Genomic DNA, 26,773 nt, shown 5'->3' on the forward strand with positions numbered 1-26,773 from the left:
TTTTGGTGTGCATTTTTTGGACACATTAGTGCTAAACATTGAGAAGTCAGTGTAGAATTGTTTAACTCTGCTAACTCCCTAAAATAACAATTAAATTTGACATTCTACAAAATATATATTGTGTTTTTTAAATTCCTGTCTGATAACTGTTTTATGTATTTCAGCTGCAAACAATGGTTGGATAACTGTTGTCGTCAGGATCTGGCATCCCAAGCTCCGGAGGAACTGCATAAACTTTACAAACTTTGTGCAAAACACTTTGAGCTCTCTATGATCTCTCAAGAGGTAAAAGGCTTGTACAAATTGTTTGTTTTCTGTTATTAAGCTACTAAACCTGTGTTGTTCAGCTGGGTTCACTATGATGTCATTTAAATCTATTTCATATATATATGTAAATGCTGTCAAATGCTAAATAAAAATTAATCCGATTACCATATTTTTCGGTCTATAAGGCATTCTTAAAATCCTTTCATTTTCTTAAAAAACGACAGTGCACCTTTTGAATATACTGATTCTGGTCGTGTTTACTGACGTTAAATACATTTTAATATGGTACATTGTGTAATAAGTGTGACCAGTACATGGCAGTCCAGGGTTTCCCCAAGATTGCCAAGATACGTGTGGCGATGGGGTCGTGGTTAGGGACGTGATTGCCCTGACGTCATCACTCAATTCATTACATATTTGCAATTGTTGCTGCTTATTGTAGCATTAACTTAGTTGAGATTTTTTCAAGTGTCTGGAGACTTTTAATTACTTTTTTTATTGGAAACGACTAACAACAAATCTATCATCTTTGTGTAATGATATTATAGAATGTGCTGGTGTTTAGAGAGTCTACTTCTGTCCCTCAGTGTCCCCGGCAAAAAGCGACCTTCAGTGAGCATGACGTCACACTTGCTTCGTGCTGCTGCTCAAATTGGACTTTCTCTCCTTAAAAACCGCCACTGTCCTCTTAATATTTGCACATTTTATAGATTGCCGTCCACGGATATATTTGGGATATATTAAAGTTATATCCACTCTGCAGACATGCTGACAACTTTCCAGACAATGGCATGCGTCTTGTTTACGTCCAGTTTCGGCAGCGCTGTTTTCGGTGATCAGTCTTTTTTTTGATGACTGAGTTTTCGGTCCATCACTGGACAATAGTGCACACATAATAAGTATTTACTGTATATTAGGGGTGGGCGAGATAATCGATTTTTAGATGCATTGCAATTCGGAAATGGACGGTTATAAAATCGATCAGTATATATCAATATTCGATTTATTTATTGTAAATAAAGTAACGCAGACAGTTCTAAAATTCGGCTGACTGCAGCGAGTCCCCTCACAAAGAGATCCGACTTGCTTCTTTATTATAGGCCTCTTATGTCCCAATTTTGCACTCATTTTTATAATTCAATAAATGTGGGGTTTAATTTAACTGTTATTTATTACAAATGCACTGTTTTTTAGAGTTTTATGTGATAAACGCTTATTTAGTGAAATTAAATGTAATACTGCATCAATATACGTAAATTAAAGATGCATCAATAATCGATTTTTAGTCAGATCGTAGCTTCTGAATCATAATCGTAATCGAATCGTAAGTTGCCCAAAGATTCCCACCTTTACTTTCTATCCATTCATAATATAACAATATAATATAGCATGCCCTTTCCCAACTACTTTGGTACGTGTTGCAGCCATGAAATTCTAAGTTAATTATTATTTGCAAAAAAAAAATTAAGTTTATTAGTTTGAACATCAAATATCTTGTCTTTGTAGTGCATTCAATTGAATATGGTTTGAAAAGGATTTGCAAATCATTGTATTCCGTTTATATTTACATTTAACACAATTTTCCAACTCATATGGAAACAGGGTTTGTATAATATCACCCCTTTTAATGAGCTTTATAATCCGTGGCGCATTGTGTATTAAAATAGACCCATTTATTGACAGTGCACCTTTTATTTCGGTGTGCCTTATGGTCTGAAAAATACAGTAAGCACAGGATTTATGTTTACTACTTTATTTTGTCAAGGCAGCCGTTAAGAACACTTTTGTTTCTTTCTGTGTGGGGAAAAAATGGCTATAATTGTTTAGATTTTTTCACCAAAAAACACAATTTTGATTTTTTTTTATATTTCTATAGTGTGATGTTGTGTATTGTATATTTCCAGGTTTCCAGTGCATGCGTCTTAAGCGAAGATGCTGTTCCAACGATATTTGATTCTGCCTCATCTAAAAATAATGATTCAACATGCAGCAGGAAACGTACTGGAGGCCCTGTAAGTGTGACAGCCATTATGGCATTTACTATCATATATTTGAGTAATCAGTAACCTTTTATAATTGACCATTGTTGACCCATCTAGGCTGAGGAGGAACCCACTGTGAAAAAGTGTACAAGAGGTAAGGTTCAAGGCATGCTTGAAAGTGTACAAGGATGTTAAGTATTACTCAGCCCATATAGGACTTTTTAGGCTTTTTCGCGATCGCTGAATTTGCAATAGCTTTTTCTGAAAGTTGCGGCAAAAGTTACCGTACAATGTTTTGAGGCTTTTTTAATAACATTGAATAAAATTGTGATTTTATCATGTTTTAAGTGTTCCTTGTAACCTTAATTACAAAATCCACGCTGTTTTAACAAAAATGTTATCAATTGTATTGTTTTATTCGTTTTCAACCACACAGACTTAGAAATAAACAATAAATGGCAGTAAAAGTGCATACTCAGAGCTCATTGTTAGACTGTACGTTTTTACAGAATTCTTTATAAAAATAGTCATAAGTTATTATTTATCGTAAGAAACCCAACCAATGGCTTTGTTATTATTTGCTGTCTGCTCTGTCATCCACAAGTTGCAGAAATTTATTTTTATTTATTTCACTATGAGCAGGCGAGACCGCTAGCTTACACACACGCACAAACACAGAGAATACACGGACATCGCCTTCCGAGTCGCGACTCGCGAGTGTGAAGTAACTGTAATAACAATTGAAATAACTGCACTTCAAGATGTTTAATATTTATTGAAGTGCAATTTTTGCTAACAGAGATTGAGTAAATTTTATTTCTTTATTTACCTATGTATGACAATTGCAATTGTAAAAAAATACTACAGTAATAAAAAATGTTTTAATTGCCCTTGAAAGGGTTACTTCCATTATTATTATATATTATGATTACATTGGTGCTTAATTTGGCCGCAGTTAATGTAAACCTTTCAACTACTCAAAATTAATATTGTTAAATGCGTAAAATTTATTTTCCATCCATCCATTTAAATTCATTCAAATACAAATTTGATTTGGTGAAATGACGCTGATTGTTGTGTGTATTGGACAAAGGTGCAACGTGATGCATAAATCGTGGGAATTGGTTTAATTGAAATTGACACAATTGCATTGTTTTCGAACCCTGAACTATTTTTTTTAACCAGCTTTATGTGTAAAGCCTGCATACAATCATTTAAAACATATTTCCAAGAGCTCCCCAATATTTTAAAGTGGAACATTCATAAAAAAACAGTGACTTTTCTTGCATTTTTTCCAAAAAGCAACTTTCAATTTAAGTATTTTTTTTTAGATGCGTGTGAATGTAGTAAAAGTTATAATTGAAGAAGACTACAAAAAAAGTTTATTTTTTGACTCAATTATGTGCTTTTTCCTATCAGAGCAAATTGCAACACCAATACTGATTGAGACGGTAGAAGAAATTTCTGGCGATGGCAATGTTTCACCTGAAGAAAAGAAAGAAAAGCAAGCAGAAGAGCACATCGGCAGTTCCAAAGCTAAAGACACTCTGAAAGTTTATTTTAAGGAAATTCTGGCACTGACTGGATTCAGCATCAATGGTGCCAATATCAACACGGATGAGCCAACTGGTGAATTTAGTCAGCATTCTGTAAAGAAAATATGTGCAGAGAAAATTGACAAACAGGAAATTCTTCAGTTCAGTGAGAAGCTAATGAGAGAAGAGATCCAGAACAGCCTGAGACATGCTCGATTCTTCTCAATTATGCTCGAAGATATTACAAGTATCGATGGAAAAGAGCAAATCCCAATTTTCATTCGATCTGTCACAGAGGCAGGTTTACCACAAAAACACCTAATTGGATTCTTGCCCTGCGACTTGAATGCAGAAAGTCTGTATAACGTTCTTCTGTTAGAGTTAAGAAACAAGTGGGGGTTGCGGATGGAGCACTGCAGGGGTCTTTCCTATCTGGTGACAGGACGCATGTGTCAAACGATGCGAGACCTCACTTGCAAAATTTTGCTGGAGTTTCCACAAGTGGTTCTATCACCCAGTGGCCCATATGCATTCAACATATGGATTATTCGCTGCATGCCTGTTCCCACAATTCAAAATATCATGGACACCGTAGAAGAGGTGGCCTCCTTACTCAGGGAGAAACCAGAGCTGTACAAAAGATTGGAAGAAAAGATCCAAATGGCATATTGGCATATAAAAGGAGAAGTGGACAGAATCAAGGCAATCCTCAGGGGGACCTGGGAGTTTGGCACTGACGCCTTCCAAACCATGTTAGATATTCTGGAGCCTTTTCTTAACTGCATCAGTGAGATGATTTCAAAGGTGGATGAAGATACTGCTGAACAGATGGCCAAACTCAAGCCTGTTTTGAAGAATTTCCATTTCATTATGTCATTAGTCGTGCTAAAAAACACCCTCTGCTGTGTGTGCATACTCAACTCCAGTCTCAGGGGAATCATTAGCATGAGTAGTACCCTGCAGTACACTATTTCAAATGCCTTGAAACTTGTAAGCAAATACCAACAGGATATTGCTGTGCTCAACAAAAAATGGTTTTCAGACGCAGTTGGTCGAGCTAAAAAGCTTGGTGTTGAAGTGATAAAACCTGAGATGGACCAAGAAGATGCAAAAGACACCCCGCTTGAGGACTTTTACAGAGAAACCTTGGGACGGCCTATCCTGCAGTATCTTGTTGCAGAGGTCAATCGAGTGTTTAGTATAGAGATGGTGAGGATTTTAAGATGGCTCTCTTTGGTGCCATCCTACATGGCTGACCACAGTTTCAGCATTCGCCGGGATAAGGTGGCAGACGCCAATTTGAACAATCTTTCGAGACCTGACACATTCTACGAGGAGCTCGGTTGTTGGGAAGTGAAGTGGAGGCACGCAAGCAAACGTAGAATATTGCCAACCACAGTATTTGCAACACTGAAAATCCCAGACATTGGTTTTTACCCAAATGTACAGAGCTTGTTGAGGGTGTTGGGCACTGTTCCATGTATAAACGCAGAGGCCGATGTTTACGGACAGTACAATATGGTACTGGAGCGATGCCATGCTTATCTGAAAGCCACACCAGAGGACCAAAGACTATGCAGCTCGGCATATATCTACGTCAACCAAGATGTGCATTTTAGTGTTGAACAAATGGTGGAGTCATATGTCCAGAAGCATCCAGAAATCCTGCAGATCTTACAGATTGTGAGTAGATTGTGATGGCCAATGATTGAACATGTTAACCCATGGTAATATTATATTATTTACTACAGAATGAAGAAACCCAGAATAAGACTTCAGAAGGTAAGACCACTTTAAGAATATTTTAGGCATGTTGCTGCTTGGTCAATACCAGCAATTTTCAGTATTTTTGGGTGTGTTGATAAAATATTGTTTTTGATGATAAAGTCAAATATTTTAATGCAACATTAAAAAAATAACGGATTATGATAATTGCTGTCCAGTTGTTGTATCTTGTTTTATTGTGATATTTCTGAGTCACAATTTAAGTGCAAGTCCAAGACGTTACATCTCAGTAGGTTATAGTTTATGGTGTCTTGGCTCGTCAGTTAAGTCTTTGTTGTCTAGTCTTCTTTCTTGTGTTAAAAAAGTGGTAATACTGTAAGTATTATACTTATGACGCACCAGGTGTTTGATTGTAATGTGCATATTAGTTGTAGTTTTCATTACTAAATAAATGGTCTTGTAAAATTGCTAATCAGTAACATGTAATAGCAAAGCCAATGTATATTAGCAATCAGACTTTTATTTTTTTTTTTTGAAAAATATATATATTTTTTGACATATATTTTTTTGAGTCAATTTCTTTTTTGACATTGAATATTACAACATTACCTAGAGTAGGGCTCAATATTATGGCCAAAACAATAATCACAATTATTTTCATTTATATTAAGATCTCGATTATTAATCACGATTATTTATGGGTAATTAAAGCATTGTTTATTGCACTTTCTGTTTTAAACAAACCAATGAATGTGAAATTGGCTTTCAAAGCGCTTTGAGTACCTTGAAGGTAGAAAAGTGCTATACAAGTACAACCCATTTACCCATTTATTTAAATTTATAACAATATAAATAATTTAATTAATAATACAATTAAATGTACAAAAGACAAAGAGCTAACCAAAATAAATATGCCATTGCAGAGTGCCATCATACACTATAAGCAAGTGAAAAAAACAGGTTATCCACAAAAGGCACATACAAAGGAACACATTGATTGTACTGCTCACAGTATATATAAGACATGTCTTTGGCCAAATAAAACGTCATGGCAGCCGTTATTTTGGCATTTCTTTGAGAGATGGATTGATACGGGGTCCCTCAGTGCACGGTTGATGTTACGGTCGTCTATATTTTAGGCTCTCTAGCCTTTGTAGCTGTTCGTGGGGGCTTTGCGCCGGTAACGGGTGACCCGCTCTTTTAGCAAACAGCTTTACTGCGCGGGAAAACGATGGGGGTTGAGAAAAGAAGGAAAGTGTCGTTAATGCTTAACGTGTCTCCGCATCTCGATCATTTGTGTGGACGCGCACACCAACACCGCTTTGCCATGCATCTCATGGTGGCGTTTGTTGTTGTTATCTGTCACTATTTGATCAGTACGGGAAGACACAATCGGTCCACGCATGCGCGAAGACTACATCACTTCAATTAATTTATTTTACGGCAGTTATTTTCGTGCATGCCGTCACTGTTACCATGGTTTTCTTTTTTGTCATCTTTATTTGAGTACCAAAATAATATAAAATATTACATACAAAACAAACGTTGCTTAAGAATACAGTTTTTATTTTGAAACCGTACAGAAACCTGAACGATGAGCTCAGCAGTCTTAAAAGGGAAATACATCATTTTTATTGTCAGGCAGAAGATTTATATTTAAATTACAGTAAGTGCCTTGTTTAAAAAAAATAAAAAAATCAACATTTAAAAAATGTAATTCAAAGTATATCAAACAAACCTTTATAGATGGGAGTCAGTGGTGCCCCCTTGCGACATTATTTGCAAGGACAGAAGAGTGAAAGTTGCTGAAAATGTGGCAATAACACTCCATTTTTAAAAGAAATATACTCCTTGTTCATTAGTATATTATTGTTCCCTTTTACTCCTAAGTAAGCTATTCTTAATACAAAATATTCATTAACATTCAAATACCACAGAACATGACGTCGTGAGGCTTTGTTGTAAAAAATGCAAGTCCAGGAAGTGGCGTGGTCTTTGCGCATGCGTGGACCGTCCTGTCTTCTGGTACCGATCAAGTACTGACAGTGCCTAGAGAACGGCGAGGCATGCAGTCGTGTTCTGGGGTTGAAATGCGTGCCTGTTGGTACCTTGTTGGTAACTCTGCGGGAGGGGAGGGAACTGATGTAACAATACATTTATTTTCAAAATATTTTTGGGAGCAACAGGCTGATCCATCTTCAACCTCTGTTGTCACTCACTTATTCGCTCCCTCATGAGTCCATTGTCTATTGGTCGCCATGTTGGTTTAAAATGCATCTGTGCCTGTTTTTCAACGCTAATATTGCCGACAATTATTCTCATTTAATCGCAGCTGCCAAAATCATGATCACGATTAAAATTGGAATAATTTGGCAGACCTAACCTAGAAATAGTTTGGCTAAGTCCGCTGTCAGTGCTGCTTGAAGTGATCGCCAACTGTTGAAGTGCCAAAGTCGGCCATCATCTAGTGATGTCGCGTGTAACCCAGATACTGAAATGTGGCACCGTTGGCTTTTACAAGAATGGGTGTCCAGACAGAAAAAAACAAAATGTAGATATTTTGGCAAATGATAAAAAAAAAAAAACACTTCAAAAATCACATGTAGGTAAGTATTCAGACCCTTTGCTCAATACTTTGTTTATGCACCTTTGGCAGCAATTACAGCCTCAAGTATTTTTGAATACGATGCCACAAGCTTGGCACACTTATCTTTGGACAGTTTCTCCCATTCCTCTTTGCAGCATCTCTCAAGCTCTATCAGATTGGATGGGAAGCATTAGTTTTCATCCAGGAGGTTTCTGTAAGTTAGTGGTCCCCAACCTTTTAAAAAAAAAAAAAAAAAAAGTATTTTTCTTTTTTTATTTATACATTTTTTTATTAAATCAACATAAAAAAACACAAAATACACTTACAATTAGTGCACCAACCCAAAAAACATCCCGTTTTAATGACAAAAACCTCCCTTTTTCATGACAAAGGGAAAAAAAAAAAGATTCTTTCCCCCAGCCCCCCGCCCATCGGGCCGCGGAACAAATTATCAAGCGTTGACAGGTCCGCAGCTACAAAAAGGTTGGGGACCACTGATGTAAGTTGCTGCATTTATCTTAGGCTAGTCAAGTATGTGACCAAGAACCCGATGGTCACTCTGTCAGAGCTACAGCATTCCTCTGTAGAGAGAGAGAAAATCTTCCAGAAGGAAAACCATCTCTGCAGCAATCTAATCAGGCCTGTATGGTAGAGGTGTCAGACGTAAACCCTTTCTTCGTCAAAAGTTTGCCAAAATGCACCTGAATGACTCTCAGACCATGAGAAACAATTTTCTGGTCTCATGAGACAAAGCTTGAATTCTTTGGCGTGAATGCCAGGCATAATGTCGCCCCGGGACACAGAACGGGACAAGCGGTAGAAAATGGATGGGTGGATGTTTGGAGGAAACCAGGCACTGCTCATCACCAGGCCAATACCATTCTTACAGTGAAACATGGTGGTGGCATTCTCTTGCTGTGGGGATGGTTTTCGGCGGCAGGAACTGGGAGACTAGTCATGATAGAGGGAAAGATGAATCCCACAATATACGGAGACATCTTGGATTGCCGACCAGTGCTTTGCATCCAATCTGATGGAGCTTGAGAGGTGCTGCAAAGAGAAATGGGCGAAACTGCCCAAAGATGGGTGTGCCAAGCTATTGGTATCGTATTCAAAAAGTCTTTAGGCTGTAATTGCTGCCGAAGGTGCATCAACACAGTATTGAGAAAGGTGTAAGACAATCTTCTTGTGATTTTTGAGTTGAATTTTTTATTTTTAATACATTTGCAAAAAAAATCTACATTCCTGTTTTTTGTGTCAAGATAGGGGCGCTAAATAAGTAGATTAATGAGAAATAAAATTAACTTGTTTTGATTTTAGCAAATGGCTGCAATGAAACAAAGAGTGAAACATTTAATGGGGTCTGAATACTTTCCGTACCTACTGTATGTACAAAACCCAAAACTAGTGAAGTTGGCACCTTGTGCAAATTGTAAATAAAAACAGAATACATCCATCCTCCCATCAATTTTCTACCACTTGTCCCTATCCGGGTAGCGGGGGGTGCTGGAGCCTATGTCCGTAATGATTTGCAAATCCTATTCAATTTATATTCAATTGAATTCACTGCAAAGACAAGATATTTCATGTTTGAACTGAGAAACTTTTTTTGTTGTTGTTGCAAATAATCATTAACTTAGAATTTTATATCAGCAACATTGCAAAAAAGTTGGCTCAGGGACATTTTTACCACCATGTTTCATGGCCTTTCCTTTTAACAACGTTTGGGATCAGAGGAGACCAATTTTTCAAGCTTTTCAGGTGGAATTCTTTCCCATTCTTGCTTGATGTACAGCTTAAGTTGTTCCACAGTCCGGGGTCTCCGTTTTCGTATTTAATGCTTCATACTCCGCCACACATTTTCAACGGTAGGCAGGTCTGGACGACAGGCAGGCCAGTCTAATACCCGCACTCTTTTTCTATGAGGCCACACTGTTGTAACACGTGCAGAATGTGGCTTGGCAATGTCTTGCTGAAATAAGCAGGGGCGTCCATGAAAAAGACGTTGCTTGGATGGCAACATATGTTGCTCCAAAACCTGTATTTACTTTTCAGCATTAATGGTGCCTTCACAAATGTGTAAGTTACCAATGCCTTCGGCACTAATACACTCCCATACCATCACATATGCTGGCTTTTGAACGTTGCGCCTATAATATTCCGAATGGTTCTTTTCCTCTTTGGTCCAGCAGGCACGACGTCCACAGTTTCCCAAAAAAATTTGAAATGTGTAGTCGTCAGACCACAGAACACTTTTCCACTTTGTATCAGTCCATCTTAGATGAGCTTGGCCCCAGCGAAGCCAGCGGAGTTTCTGGGTGTTGTGGATAAATGGCTTTGGCTTAGGATAGTAGAGTTTTAACTTGCACTTACAGATGTAGCGAAAAACTGTACTTACTGACAATGGTTTTCTGAAGTGTTCCTGAGCCCATGTGGTGATACCCTTTACGCTCTGATGTCGGTTTTTGATGCAGTACCGCCTGAGGAATCAATGGTCACAGGCATTCAATGTTGGTTTTCGCCCTTGCCGCTTACGTGCAGTGATTTCTCCAGATTCTCTGAACCTTTTGATGATGTTACGGACCGTAGATAGTGAAATCTCTAAATTCCTTGCAATACCTCGTTGAGAAATGTTGTTCTTAAACTGTCCGACAATTAGCTCAGGCATTTGTTCACAAAGTGGTGACTCTGAATACAACATCCTTGTTTGTGAATGACTGAGCATTTCATGGAAGCTGCTTTTTTACCCAAACATAGCACCCACCGGTTCCCAATTAGCCTGTTCACCTGTGAGATGTTACAAATAAGTGTTTGATGAGCATTCCTCAACTTTGTCAGTCTTTTTTGCCACTTGTGCCAGCTTTTTTTAAACATGTTGCAGGCATCAAATTCCAAATGAGCTAATATTTGCAAAAAATAACAAAGTTTACCAGTTCCAACGTTAAGTTTCTTGTCTTTGCAGTGTATTCAATTGAATATAGGTTTAAAAGGATTTGCAAATTGTATTTTGTTTTCATTTACAATTTACACGTGCCAATTTCTCTGGTTTATGGGTTTTGTGCATGGGTTATTGTCTTAATTTCGTTAACGTAGCTGGGACGAGTCACTGACCAAGTTAATGGTGCCGACAACCCGTGAGTGCTGATTTATTAAAACATTTGCTGGTTTCAAACTATTAATTTGACACACACATCAGAAATGCAGACATGCTTGCGGTGCATGTGTACCTCAAATGTAACTGCAGAGGAGCAATCACATTACAGTCGGCTACGCATGCATGTGTTTCTGTCAACCTTCCCAAAAGCGTAAAGTGTTGATAAATCTTTTTTGATTATTATTTAAAACTATGTATTTAATTGTGTTGCAGTGACAAGACAAGGAAACCATGCTGAAAAAGATGGTGAAGATGAATTAAGATTTCAACTGATCAACATGGAGATGGACGCTGAGAGGCTTGTAGAGATGAAGTGTGCCGAGACGGACAGAGATTCATTGAAGTCCGCCCTGCAGGCAGCAGTCACAACTGCATACAATAGCCAAAGCTGGCAACAAAGTGAGATTTCTTCTGCTCAAGATGAAGAAGTCGAGTATGTCACCAAGTCTGAAATGAAAGAAGTTCTCACTGTGTGTGAAAATGCTGTCAAAGAGGGAATTCTCATGGAAGTAGGGAATTCATTTTTTTCCATGTTTATTGACCGCGTTGTAAAGATTGGGGAGAAGGACTATCTTCCACTTTTTCTTCGGTTTGTTGACAGCTTCGATGTCATGCGACTGGAGTTGTTGGGATTCTTGGAGGCAGGTCTTGATTGTGATGTGATGGTGCAGCGTCTGTTGGAAATAGTAACAGAAGAGTGGCGTCTGGATTTGAATAACTGTAGAGGTCAGGCATACCTTGGATCCGGTAATGTTTCTTATAAACTAAAAGCTTTCGCTTGCAAAGTACAGGAAAAGTACCCCCTTGCTATTAGCACACACTGCTCTTGCTACTCGTTCAACACATGGTGGTCAAAAGCTACCCCGGTGCCCAATATTAAAAGAGCTCTTGATACATTCGAAGAAGTGATGATGTTTTTTGGAAGCAGGAGTGATCTAGAAAAACAGTTAGACCATGTAATTGCTTATGGTCTTCGAGAGAGCTATGAGAAAGTCCAAGAATTGCAAGGGACATTTTGCTCCCAGTGGCATGAAAAGCATGACTCGTATGAGGTGTTTGTGCAGATGCTGGAGCCACTTGTTGAGTGTCTTGAGAAAGTCAAAAATAGCCCTCAGAGGTGGAAAACTGCTGTCTCGGAACAAGCTGAAGCACTCTTAAACAAAGTGATGACATTTGACTTCATCATTGCGATGGTTGTGCTAAAGAACACCTCGTCTTTTACCAGAGAGTTGAGCGCGGGTCTTCAGAAAGACCATTTCAGTGCTGCATTCCAGCTATGTCAAATCACTGGTATTGTTGCTACTTTGAACAGAATAAAAACCAGTTTGAAGGTGTTTCACCAGAACTGGTTTGATGAGGCCTCTGCAATTGCACAAAGTCTAAGTGTGCAGATCGAAGTGCCTGAGAAGTATTTGCCAAGGGACAGCATGATAAAGCCACTAGGTTTTTACAGAGATGGCTTAAGCGTGCCCCTTGTAGATAACCTCATTAATGCTGTGAAGGATCATTTTTCAGATGATCACAAAGAAGCTCTCAATTTCCTCTCACTGGTTCCTTGTTTGGTCACAGTGAGTTACATGTTTGAGAGCTTAAAATCAAAGCCACCTCTCTACAGCAGTGATCTTCCTGATGCTGACAATTTCTTCACTGAGCTCTGCTGTTGGAGAGTAACATGGAAGACTAAAGTTGCCTCTGTGACTATCCCAAACTCAATATTTCACACATTGCGCCTGCCACTTATGCAGTACTTCGGCAACATCAATGTACTCCTGAGGATTATGTCAGTGTTACCCAGCACGGCCCTTGAGGACTGCGGCGTTTTAATGCGCCACAAGAAATTCCAGGAATACCTAAGAAATACTAATCCAAAAGACCGCTCGCCATGCTTGGCTGTGCTACAGGTGGGCACAGATTTCAACAGAGACCTTGACCGCATGGTGAGCCAGTGTTTGAAGGTTACTCCACAAGCTCTGGAGGGTATCTGTTTGGTGAGTACATACATTGACAAAACTTAACTGTAGCTATCATGGTGTTGTAAATGTTTCCATCCGCGCCTTACCCGATCTATTATAAAAAAAACATCTTCTTGAAGATTTTTCAAAATATTGTTATAGAAATATTAATCCCGAGGTATGCACCCCTTAATACTTCTTTAAGGATATTTGTGGTTAAAATGTATTTCAACCTTTCAAAATATTGTTATAGAAATATTAATCCCGAGGTATGCACCCCTTAATACTTCTTTAAAGATATTTGTGGTTAAAATGTATTTCAACCTTACCCCATGGAAGTATCCTTAACTGCCACCCTTCTACACCATACCGGAACCAAACAAATCCCGCAATCCTGTTGGTACCTGCTGTTGTGTATTGGAAATTTGCATATTATCCCGAACATTTTAAATCACACCGTGGAGACATTGCGGAGATGTTTGTAAAATAATCTTGCCTTGCTTTCTACTTGCGTCAAACTAGCTGTTAAGAATGTGCACAATTGGTGACGTCACGAATGGGGAAAACCCTCAGTGGATTGTCCAAATATGGTACAAATGTACCCAGTGCCTTGCGCGGGTCCACCATTGTAGTCTGCGATGTAGTCAATAAGCTCCTTTTTTTTTCACTATCATCTTGTTCATGGAAGGGTTCACAGGGCTGTACTGTGCGATCCTTTCAGTTGCTTGTGCATTTAAAAATAAGTTGTGCGTGTATTGAAAAAAAAAAAATGTACCACACGTGCAAATACAGATTTAAACACTTTAATTAGCATTTTATTCCCCAAATAAATCCATACAAATATTATCTAACTGAATTAAAATGTTTGCCAATCTGTATAGTATGTTTAAAATAAACTTATACTATAACCAAATAGACAAGTGATTGATGCAAAAGTGACACTGAAAGTTGTGTGTTTCCCTCCCTACCCGCCCCGCTTTTCGTAGCTTAATCAATCAGTCTTTCAACAAGATCTCAGTTGGAGGAACTGGTCAGTAAAAGATGTTTTTTTTCAGCACCTCAAAACTTAACACAAACTTAATTGCGCGCTAGTAAGTCTAAAGGTCGGAGGGAATAAAGCAATGATTGAAGTGACAAACTCGCCATCCAGTTATACCCCGTTTGACGAGAACATACAGCCATTAAAGCATATTCATTCTATTTATTAGGCAGAGGTAACAAATCAGTAAAAGATTCAAAGGAGATGACGTCAGAGCCGACAAACTGCCGCTGCTAATCTCAAAGCTAATCAAAACAACTCAAACTAAAATGTCTTTAGGACTCAGATTAGTCCGAACGTGGACGAGCTGATGTCACACTTCACTAGGCAACAGGCACTGCCTTTTAAAGGCACACACAGACACACACACTACTCATATGAATCTTATCTTAACTGCATTATCAGAATCAGAAATGAGGGATAATTATTATTATTTTTTTAAGTAAATCATTATTCACATTTATTTATTGTAATTTTGTTTGTAATGCAATTGCCTTTTTGGTAAAGTAACAAGTAACTATAATTAATTACCTTTTTTAAATAATTTTCAGAACATAGCCTGTCACACAGACGATGTATGAAGCAGTTGGCAAGGTGGTTTTTCTGACAAAAATATTTGTGTGTGTTCTATAATGATGTTAACTTGTAAAATACAATCCTGATATTTAAACATATTCATTTTATTTCAAATTTTCTTATTTTGAGATTTTGTTAGCTGAAGAATTGAGCACAGCTAAAAAAAATTTAAAAGAAGATTGAAGATAATATTTGACTTTTTACTTATATTCGAGGCCTTTTCTTTTTTTTTTTATCTCAAAACCCCATTTAAGTTGGGATACTATTATGCAAAGTCTATTTTTCTTACTAGTTGGTACCTGTTTTTGTGTAAATAAGATCCGCATCAGTCCCGAAAATTTTAAATCAAGGCATGGAGATGCTAAGTTACGTCAACGGAGATTTCCATTTATGGGTTAGGTTATGGGCCAAACTATATTAGGATATGAGTTTTGATCCATATCGACCAGCCCTACACTCTTGTTACTGACAGTGCTAGCATAGTTTGGAGATGTTCTTCGCGTTTAATTACGCGTTACAGTAGGCCTTATAATGGTATTGTGTTTATACGTATGAGTGCACTTGTGTACCTTGTTTGAGTGTTATTAATGAAATGATATTTAAGACATTTTATATTGCTCTTAATTCTTTTTTGTGCTACCAAAAAATTCTGTGCAACTAATTATTTTCATTTAGTAGCACCGGTGGTGACAAAGCCAAGCGTACCTCTCTGAATCAACCACAAGACAAGATGCCGCAACCAAACATTATACTGTTACTTGATTGGCTGTTAGTGTGCCACTCCCACTGATCAATGATCACTTCCTGCATTGCAGAGCAAGTGCCTCTTTGTTTATGCAACAAGCCTTTCTTCGCAACTTCTGGTTTCTTCCAACAAAGAAAAAAATACCAAACGATTTATAAAACTATTGATATCAATATATCTCTCAGCCCTACTACAAATGTCTTTTGCACTTAGTTTTTCAACTTATTTTTTCAAAATGTGGTTATGATCGTTTACATTGGCACCAGTATAATTTTGGTCCCAAGTTTCGGTAATGTAAATTCTATAATACATGAGTTGGGAAATTCTGTTAGATGTAAATATAAACTGATTACAATGATTTACAAATCATTTTCAACCCATATTTAATTGAATATGCTACAAAGACAACATTTGATGTTAAAACTGAAACTTTTTTTTTTTTTGCAAATCATTAACTTTAGAATTTGATGCCAGCAACACGTGACAAAGAAGTTGGGAAAGGTGGCAATAAATACTGATTCAGTTAAGGAATGCTCACCAAACACTTATTTGGAACATCCCACAGGTGTGCAGGCTAATTGGGAACAGGTTGGTGCCATGATTGGGTATAAAGGCAGCTTCCACGAAATGCTAAGTAATTCACAAACAAGGATGGGGCGAGGGTCACCAATTTGTAAGCAAATTGTCGAACAGTTTTAGAACAACATTTCTCAACGAGCTATTGCAAGGAATTTAGGGATTTTACCATCTACGGTCCGTAAAATCATCAAAAGGTTCAGAGAATCTGGAATAATCACTGCACGTAAGCGATCATATTAGGGACCTTTGATCCCTCAGGCAGTACTGAATGAAAAAAACGACATCAGTGTGTAAAGGATATCACCACATGGGCTCAGGAACACTTCATAAAACCACTGTCAGTAACTACAGTTGGTCGCTACATCTGTAAGTGCAAGTTAAAACTCTACTATGCAAAGCTAAAGCCATTTATTAACAACACCCAGGAATGCCGCCAGCTTCGCTGGGCCCGAGCTCATCTAAGATGGACTGATGCAAAGTGGAAAAGTGTTCTGTGGTCTGACGAGTCAACATTTCACATTATATTTGGAAACTGTGGACGTGGTGTCCTCCGGAACAAAGAGGAAATTAACCATCCGGATTGTTATAGGCTCAAAGTTCCAAAGCCAGCATCTGTGATGGTATGGGGGTTCATTAGTGCCCAAAGCATGGGTAAATTACACATCTGTAAAGGCACCATTAATGCTGCATGGTCCATACAGGTTTCGGAGCAACATATGTTGTCATCCAAGCAACGTTATCATGGACGCCCCTGCTTATTTCAGCAAAACAATGCCAAGCCACGTGTTACAACAGCGTTGCTTCGTAGTAAAAGAGTGCGGGTAGTTTCCTGGCCCGCCTGCAGTCCAGACATGTCTCCCATGGAAAATGTGTGGCGCATTATGAAGTGTAAAATACGACAGCTGAGACCCCAGACTGTTGAACGACTAAAGCGCTATATAAAACAAGAATGGGAAAGAATTCCACTTTCAAAGCTTCAACAATTAGTTTCCTCAGTTCCCAATAATTTATTGAGTGTTGTTAAAAGAAAATGTGATGTAACGCAGTGGTGAACATGCCCTTTCCCAACTACTTTGGCACATGTTGCAGCCAAGAAATTCTAAGTTAATTATTTGCAAAAAAAAAAAAGTTTATGAGTTTGAACATCAAATATCTTGTCTTTATAGTGCATTCAATTGAATATGGGTTGAAAAGGATTTGCAAATTATTGTATTCCGTTTATATTTACATCTAACACAATTTCCCATCAAATGTGGAAACGTGGTTTGTAAATCCTAATTGTTTAATATATGTGAGGTCATATCTATAAACATTTACTGTCAATGATTATATGTCGTCCTGAGAATTAGTGCCTTCTGCAGTACACATTTGTTTTTGGTGTTTTTTGGGACAAAAATATAAAAATTTGTGAAAAAATTGCTGTACAACAAAACACAAAATACGCTAGCTTTTTTGAAGTGAGCGATGACTTTGTCAAGTACGTAATACATGTTATACACAATGTTGTCTTTGTGCTCTCACAGGATAAAGAATCCAAAACTTTCATCAAAACCTCTGACAATAACATGGAAGGTATGGTCTTTCTAAGAATTAACTATAAATAATAATTAACTGCTTTCTGGCAGCCTTAACACCTGAATTGTCTCCTTTTAACTTTGCCATGCAGTTGATGTGTCTATCAAAGAGGAAAACGACAACGCAGAAGTTCAGCAATGTCCTGAGGCCCAACATTTAAAACCAACTGATTGCCATGTTGGAGATAACAGTCAAAGTCTGGTCACTGTATTCAGATTGGCTGCACTTCTTGGAAAAAAGAATACCAGCATAGCATGTCTTTCTGAAGAGGAGAAGGAGTATTTCACTCAGGAGCTCAACATGTGCCACTGGTACAGGAAGGAGAACAAAAGAGCGTCATCCATAAGTGAAGCTGAAATGTTGGAGTTCCTCATTGAGGGAATCAGAGATGTCATACTGAAGGAGATAGGGGACTCACCATTCTTCTCACTTATCACAGACAAACCTATAAAAATTGCTGACAAGACTCACCTACCTGTCTTTGTCAGGTATGTACGAGAATCTGCTCCAAAAGTAGAGCTGATGGGTTACTTGCAATATGAAAAAGACTGTGATGTTGATACTCAAGCACATAAGCTGGCGAAAGTGATGACTGAGGACTGGGGCTTACCGATGACTCACTGTCGAGGACAAGCATTCATGCAATTAGGCTCAGGTTACGAAAGCTTAAAGAAAATGACTTTGGATTTCCTCAAAAGTTACCCGCTTTGTGTTGTTACACCTAGCGAGTCCTGTGGCCTGGCCAGTTGGCTGGTAGGAAGTGTGCCTTGCCCTTCTGTCGCAAAAATGCTGGATGTCACAGAAGACCTGCTACTGTTCTTCGATGAATCTCCTTCTCTTGAAAGAACGTTGGCACAGGCACAGGATGGGCTTCTGAATATGCCAAGGGAAGCCTTGGAAGGAATTCCAGAAACATGTTGTTCAAGATGGAAGAGGAGAGAGGACTTCTTTGACATTCTTGCTGACACATTGGAGGGTATCCTCAGTTGCTTAGATGCTGTGAGTTCTGAGGCCAGAGGTGCAATGTCAGTGCATGCACAAGTTCTCTCAGCTGCTCTGAGAACCATGGATTTCATTGTCACACTTGTGATCCTGAAGAACGTTTGTGCTCCTCTTAGTAACTGTAGCACAGTCTTCCGCTGTGGAAACCCTGCTGATATTCTTTGTGAAGTGGAAAAGATTCCAACAATCATAGAGACCCTTGACAAAATGTTGGAGAATGTCAGCACAGTACACGCCTCTTGGTTTGAACAGGCATTCCAGTTGGCTAACAAAGTAGCCCCTGAGCAAGTGTGTTTTCCTCAGGAGGCCAGCTACTATGATTCTCCAGAGATATATTACAGAGAAAATCTAAGCATTCCCCTCCTCAGAAATCTCATTGATGAAATGAAGTACAACTTCTCAGAAAGTCACTTGAAGGGGCTGTCGATCCTGTCCTTGTTGCCGTCCTGCAATCCACAGCCCATTTTCCCAGAGTGCCCAGACAAGCCTTTCAGCTGCTACCTAACAGATCTTCCGGAACCAGACACACTAGAGCAGGAAATCAATGCATGGGCTGCCATATGGCGAGACAAAGACCAGGATGTCGCTCCTCCAACATCCATTGCAGAAACATTAGTTCATTCGGAGTCAAAGAACCACCCAACAGTTACCTTACTGCTTCGGCTTGTAGCAGTGCTGCCTAGTGTTGGCATTGAGTGTGATCTGATGAAGACCACGTTGAATTCCATGAGAAATCTTTTAAGGAAAACTGCTTGCAAAGGTAACAGGACAGTTCGTGTGATGCTCCTTTCTCACAGCACAACATTGCAGAAATTGCCCGAAGTAATTGCCAAGTGTATTGAGGTGGATCCAGAGAGTAGCCATTGTCTTTCTCAGGTAATTTTACTTTTTTTTAGTTGGTTCTTGTCTCTTGATTCACCAACCACTTTTAGCACTGCTTAACCAATATTGTTCTTCCAGGTCATGGAAACTTTACAAGGACTACATTTGGACATAGGTAAGTCTGAAAATATTAAATCACCCTTTGAAAATGCTTGAATGATTAAGAATTGGCCTGGCTGCCTTACTTCCTCTCCTGAGTTTAAAATTTGCATATTTTCTGCTTATACTTTTTTGTGCTTTATGCAAACAGTATGCACGTAAAAGGATGGTTGAATTTCTTCTGTATAGAATAACTTGCCACATTAAGGATGAATTGAAACATATTTTATGACAGCTCATTATGCCTTCCATCAGTTTCTGACCTATATAATGAATATTTTATTCATGACTTTATTATAATTATTTTTATGATTACTTTATTGTTATTCAGAATTTGATCCGTCTTTTTGTACAGTTTATGCATCTGTGAAGCACTTTCAATTGCCTTGCTTGGAAAGTGTGTTTTGTAAATACATTTGCCTTGCCAAGAACTTGTAGGCAATATTCTCAATAGTGTTCGGAAAAAATGGCAGTGGGGGCATTGTCAATATGTTATATATGTGCATAATCTGCATTGATGAACAGGTTTTCTTTAGAAGGACTTAAACAAATGTTATTCATACATTTACAAACAAATTTGTGTTATTATTAATTAGTATTAACATATAGTTTTTCCCATATATCGTTTTGCAAAATGTTTCAATTGTTGCTGCTTATTGTACAATATTTGTAGACAATTTTTAAAGTTTTTTTAACTTAAATCCTTTTAGTGTCTTTTTCTTTCATAAAAATGACCAGCAACAAATCGAGCATCTTTTTCTGGTTTTATTGAAGACTTTACTTGTGTTTAGAGACCTTTTATTTCTGTTGCTGAATGTTCGCGACAAACAGTGAGAGCTCCAGATTCGCGCTGCTGCTACAGCTGCATTTAGTATCCTTAAAAGGCCCCCGTTGTGTATAGGCCTGGGATGATAATCAAACGATTGATGAAAATGATCTGGATGATTTTGCAGGCCTAGATAAGGTGTGTGTGTTTTTTTGTCCCCTGTGTCTTGCCTTCAAACAAGAAAGATAGTTTGGGTTTAGCACCTGGCTGCGTTTGTTCCATAGTGGGAATAAAATGAATGGAGTGAACTCTCTTTTCATGTACTATCTTAGTCTGTTTGGGGGAAGCAGGGCCTCTAGTACAGTAAAACACTGTGTCCAAGTCAGCTTAGTAATTTATTCAACATTGGTCACCTCTACAATATTCATGTTATACCAGCCAAGGCACGTCAAAGATCTGCGCCATATTTTCTCCAGCGTGGCGCCACATTGAGATAATTAACGGTGACGTTATGATATTGGACGCCACAATCATCAGGGATATTAACATTGAAAAATTTAGGTTCCCTTGCATATCAAATCATGCACTACCACATCCGCGGTGAGGGGAGCAACAGAAGCTAGTATTGAAGCCCTCTTAAGCAGCGGCCATCCACACCAGAGGTCTGCATTAACAAACTTTTACCGGGATGCTGACGCCGGTCACTTTGTTTTATTTCCATGGAGTCCTGGGTGTGTGTTAAAGACCACACTGCTGTTATTAAACTGCACATGTTCGATGCTGTTCTGCTTGTCTCCCTGGAGTTCCACTAGCAGGAGTAATTTTAACCATCGTGCTAAAGAAAGTCTAGAGACACTTTTTTGTTGTGTGCTAACATCAGCAAGGTGTGCGCCTTTTTGGAATGTGTTCACCTCCTAAACCAGCGCATGAATCCAGGGAATGCGAAAATGCAATTGCGCATATGCGATTGCGCATTGAAGGACTTTCACAGGAACCATGACACTAAATGACAATATTTTAGTATTTCGGCATTTAGTATTTCACACTACAATATCAAATATATCATATATATATATATATATATATATATATATATATATATATATATATATATATATATATATATATATATATATATATATATGATAAGGTCAAGCAAGGTTGTCCAACTGGTGTTTGGGCTGCCAGCAGAACATGGCTGTTTTTTTCAGGGATCCCAGCTGTCCTCTTTTTAGCAGAATGCGGCTAGTCTATTAGCCTAGTGATTCTCAAACTAGTGGTACGCGGGCTCCATCTCATGGTACGCCAAAGAATCACTAAACTATAGGGATGTTCCGATGCCGATACAACACTTTTTGGAGGTGTTAGTATTGTAACTAAATCTCCGATACCACACTAATTTGTATTTTATAAGGAAGTTTGGGTTCTATGACCTAAATAGCGCGCTCACAAGCCAATAAGTCCACTAGCATGCTAATGTTGATACACGGAAATTAATACTTCTTTGCCTCATTTTCACCGGAAATGGATGACCGATTCACCAATGGAAGACTGTGCCACAAATACAAACATTGCGAATGCGGTGACTTTCTTACAAACTCAGCCAGCCAACAAGTCCAACGGCAACACACACATTTTGCAGTATCTCTGTTTCGAGGGGTGGGACACATGTAAGGCGTTTTAATACAAGCAACTTAATAAAGCACTAGAAAGCCCGCCATGCAGACAGAGAAATTCCAGCCGAAAGAGGCCACATTAGCCTGGGTAGCAACCCAAATTGGAGACACCACAGCTTTAACCGGCCAAGGACCATGGTCTTACCAATGTTTTCAAGCCGAGTTATGGTATCCTGCCTGAGTTGGTCTACCTGCTCTGTGAATTTGAGGGTGGCATGATACCAACGTCAAGCCTGTGAGCCACTACACTGAAGAAGATTTTGCCTTCAACATTGAGAAGGCTTAGTTGGCATAACTGGCTGATGTCCACAGTCCCTTTCCTTGGGGATCAGGAGGCCTCCTGCCCTCCACCATGCAGTCAGATTTGCTAGTTTCTACCATACCACCTTTACCAGCCTCCATAGAAAAAGTGTAAAACCTCCTGAGTGTTCTTATTAAAACCAGTATGGAATTCCATTGGGCCCAGGAGAGGATGCAGCTCTTGCTCGTAACACAATTATCTCCACCTCACTACACTTGGGCGGGTTAGTGTCCAGATGGTGTTCTGGGGACTCTGTTGGTAATATCAGTTGGGAGAGTTTTCGGTCTGCTCCGTTGGCTGTCAGTGTGGTTCTGTTTAAGGTAAGCTTCAAGATCTTTTTTTGATGTGAGTTTGCCACTTTTTTCCTTTTGTAAAAAGGCTTTTTGCAATCTTAAAGGGGTCTTTCAAGAAGTCGAATCTAGTTCTCTCCTTCATTTTACGCCTCCTTTTCAGATTCTCAGCTCTCCTCAAGGTTGATAGTCTGTTCTTAATTTCTCCCCGCAGAAGGTTTATTCCCTCCTTTTCGTCCTCTGGAGATCTTTTCCAGTGTTTTTTCAGCTGCCTTTTTTCCCTAACTAACCGTTTAATCTCCTGCTGTAACTGTCCTTTTCCTTCTCTCTGCTGTTCCATATTGCTTTGCACCATAGCTGTAAATGAGATCTCCCATTCTCTCCAGCTATCTGATGCGAGCAGTGTGCTGATGTCTGCGTCAAATCTCTGCCACTCTCCCTTCTCACACTATTTTTGCCATCTGATTTGTGTCTTTAGTCCTTGCATCTTATTCTCTGTTGTGATCTGTGACAGTTTGGGCTCTGTTATGCTTGGTCACTCATCCCCAGCCTGAGCAAGGAGATCGATGTCCTGCAGACTTCGGTTTTGGTCCTGCTGCTGGACTTCATTTGACTTACTGGACTTGTTTCGTAAGAAGTAGCGGTCAATGCAAAGTTCCTCATGCTCTGACATCAAGCACTTTTTCAAGTCTTGGTGTCTTAGACCTGCATAGGATGTTACCTTGGTCCAGCCCCACCTGCAATTCCAGAGCTCAAATCCTGGAGTAGGTGTTATAGTCTTAGGTGCCTTGTTGATCATCATTCTCAATCTCATTGTCTGTGTCATTCCCGGGTCAGTTGCCGTGTAGTCTGTCCGTGAGTCATCACAGGGTTTCCCACACATTCATTTATTTGTGGCGGCCCGCCACAAAATAATTACGGGCGCCACAAAAAAAAAATATATTTTTTTTTTCGGCTGTTGACTCGCTCGACCGCTCATAAAAGCAATGGGACTCTGTCTGTAAATAAAGTGTTGTAATTATCTTCCAACTCCGTGTTCTTCTTGGTCATCTTGGTCATCTCTGGAGCAAAGTCTGTGTAGTTTGTTCGCCATGATTATCAAACAAAACAACGCTAGTGCGCATGCCCCTGACTGTGTGGTCTAAAATGCATTATTAAATAAACAATTTTTGGTAATTAGAAAATTATATGGTATTACTAACTGTCGGGAATTTTATCGCGAATTATCATTATAAAATCATTTAACGTTACATCCGAAGTCATCAACATGCAAAAAGTCAAGGGCGGTCACGGTATGTTTTTGTCATAGATGCTGGTCAATTTTTTAGGGCATTGAAGCAAGGGACAAGGCGGTCAGGGCACTTGCTGCAGTTGCCGAGGTTAAATTCGAGCCCTGAACTTGTACTTGATCTAGTACTGCATTGCCAAAGTTGCCTAAAAAGTATACTCATGAATTTAAGATGTAATAAAAAGCTTAATGTTGTAATTGAACAAACTTGTAGCAGATACCATCAATACAATCTTACATCCATGACTTTACTAAGTGACTCACTAATTCAACAAAGTATGCCCGTTTTTCTAATTACAGTATTTTTTTGTCAAATATAGCCATCATATCAGTATTCATGACATGCCGAGTAATGAAGTGAAAATATTTTGTCAAACCAAACAAAACATTAAACTAATGAAATAAACTATTAATACACATTTTGGAATGGCTAATATTTATATGGTGAATATATTTTCTCAACCAAAATGATTAACTATTAATGCTGTGGTACAGTCATGAAAAAAAAGGTGTGGCTGTTTATAACATAGACTAGATAGAAACCATCGGTAGGGTTTCTTGCATTTTAACATATCTATGTCGGAAATGCCTTCCAAAGTATCTTAAAATGGTAAAATCTTATCAACTGCATGGGAGATACCCTTTGAACCCCCAAAAGGGCCTCCTTGACCTCCAGTTACTATTTTTCAATTCCTCTATTTGTTTGTACCTCACTGCGATCCCTGTTTTTTTATTGTCCTAAAAACCCATCAAAAATGTTTAAATGGAGCTAAAGGCATCATATACTGAGAAAAAGATTAAATGTTCATACTAATAATGAACAAAAACACAAGGTTTCCTTTTAAATACTGTATGTGGATAATGTTTATTTAACCCTTTTTGGCTTAACCACTATGTTATTACATATTAGAAATGTTCAGAAAACTACATCTAAACATTAATCAATTATAGTTACTCATTACATTGCCAAAAAGTAATTGACATAACAATTAATTCATTAATTTCTAGAGAAAGAAACTATTGCATTGCTTTTTAAAAAAAAATAAAATCTGGCATATAGTGCATCTGGAAAGTATTCACAATGCTTCATTCTTTTCACATTTTGTTATGTTACAGCCTTATTTCAAAATGGAATAAATACATTGTTGACACTCAAGGCGGGCTGCCATTTGCTTTTTTTTTTTTTTACTAAGGAATGGCTTCCGTCTGGCCATTTTAACATACATGCCTGATTTGTGGATAGCTGCAGAGATGGTTGTCCTTCTGGAAGCGTATTCTCTCTACACACAGGAATTTCATAGCTCTGACAGAGTGACCATCAGGTTCTTGGACACCTCTCTGTCTAGGGCCCTTCTCCACTTATCGCTCAGTTTAGACGGCCGGGGAGTTTTGGTGGTTCAAAACTTCTTCCATATTCGGATGATGGGGGGCCACTGTGCAGATATTTTTCTATACTGTTCTCCAGATTTGTTCCTCAAGACAGTCCTGTCTTGGAGGTATACAGACAATACCTTCAACTTCATACTTTGTTTGTGCTCTGCCATGCATTGTCCAGTGCGGGACCTTGTATACATACATGTTTTGTATGTCTTTCCAAATCATGTCCAATCATGAAATTGCCATAAGTGGAATCCAATTAAGATATAGGAACATTTCAAGGATGGATGATCAGTAGAAACGGGTTGCACCTGACCTCACTTTGTTTTAGCTTCGTGGCATCATCATCATAGCAGTCTGTCGGGCGCGACAATGACTGTTTCCTTTAGGTCGGATCATAGACCTCCACTCAGCCCTGTCTTTTGCCATCAGCTGCCAGGTTGCCGTGTCGATCTTCAGTTCCCTCAAATTCCGTTTAACGGTGTCCTTGTACCTTAGCCTTGGCCTCCCTCGGTTTCGTTTCCCTTCCTCCAACTGTGAGTAGAGCCGATGGCAAGGGAGCCGCTCGTGACTCATTCTCTCAACAAGCCCGACCCATCTCAGGTTCGTTTGGGTTAAGATGTCATCCATCGATGGCAGTCCAGTACGACTGAGGAACTCTGTGTTCGGGATATTGTCTGTCCAGGAGAAATCCTTGATGGTCTGAAGGTGGCACATAATGTAGGCGTGAAGTTTTCTGACTTGCAACCTTTAGATGCTCTAAGTTTCAGCACCGTACAAAAGTGTATCTAGCACAGTTGCTCTGTACACCTTGCACTTGACGCAAATAGATACATGCATGTTGTTCCAGAGTCTTTCCCTTAATTTCCCAAACACAGCACTCGCTCTCCCCATCCTGAGTCTGATCTCATCATCAAGCTTCGCATTTTCTGTCACTGTGCTTCCGAGGTACTTGAATGTCCAGCATTGCACAAGTGGGTCTCCCATGACACAGACCTCCCCTGGTAGGGATGATGTGGGCTCATACTTGGGTGGCTGGTACAAGCATTTTGACTTCTTGATGTTTATTTTGAGGCTGAACTGACTAGCTGTTGCTGAAAATTTATTCACAAGATCTTGTATGTCCTCTACATTCGGCGCAACTATAGCCCTGTCGTCCGCAAACAGTAATTCTCTCACAACTTTTACTATTGTCTTGCTCTTTGCTCGAAAATGAACAACCTTGAACAGATCTGCATCTTTTCTTGTCCGGATGTAGACCCCCTTCGATGTGTCCTTGAAAGCAACCTCGAGCATGGCTGATAGGTAGAGTGAGAACAGGGTTGGTGCTAGAACACAGCCCTGCTTCACTCCATTGCTGACTGGAAAGTCCTTCG

At 39.0% G+C, this 26,773-nt stretch overlaps 1 protein-coding gene across 1 annotated transcript in view; it reads left to right on the forward strand.

The window, feature by feature from the left end:
• The window catches only part of si:dkey-250d21.1 (uncharacterized), a 45,392-nt gene that overhangs the window by 12,806 nt on the left and 5,813 nt on the right, over positions 1-26,773 (forward strand). The window contains exons 2-10 of the mRNA XM_061898136.1: positions 165-285; positions 2,172-2,279; positions 2,367-2,403; positions 3,669-5,467; positions 5,536-5,566; positions 11,464-13,238; positions 17,665-17,713; positions 17,808-19,594; positions 19,679-19,715. Of these exons, the coding sequence (XP_061754120.1) occupies positions 165-285; positions 2,172-2,279; positions 2,367-2,403; positions 3,669-5,467; positions 5,536-5,566; positions 11,464-13,238; positions 17,665-17,713; positions 17,808-19,594; positions 19,679-19,715 (5,744 nt within the window). The remainder of the gene's footprint in view (positions 1-164; positions 286-2,171; positions 2,280-2,366; positions 2,404-3,668; positions 5,468-5,535; positions 5,567-11,463; positions 13,239-17,664; positions 17,714-17,807; positions 19,595-19,678; positions 19,716-26,773) is intronic.

The sequence above is a fragment of the Nerophis ophidion genome, linkage group LG04 (assembly GCF_033978795.1).
Source record: "Nerophis ophidion isolate RoL-2023_Sa linkage group LG04, RoL_Noph_v1.0, whole genome shotgun sequence".
NCBI classification, from domain to species: Eukaryota; Metazoa; Chordata; class Actinopteri; order Syngnathiformes; family Syngnathidae; genus Nerophis; species Nerophis ophidion.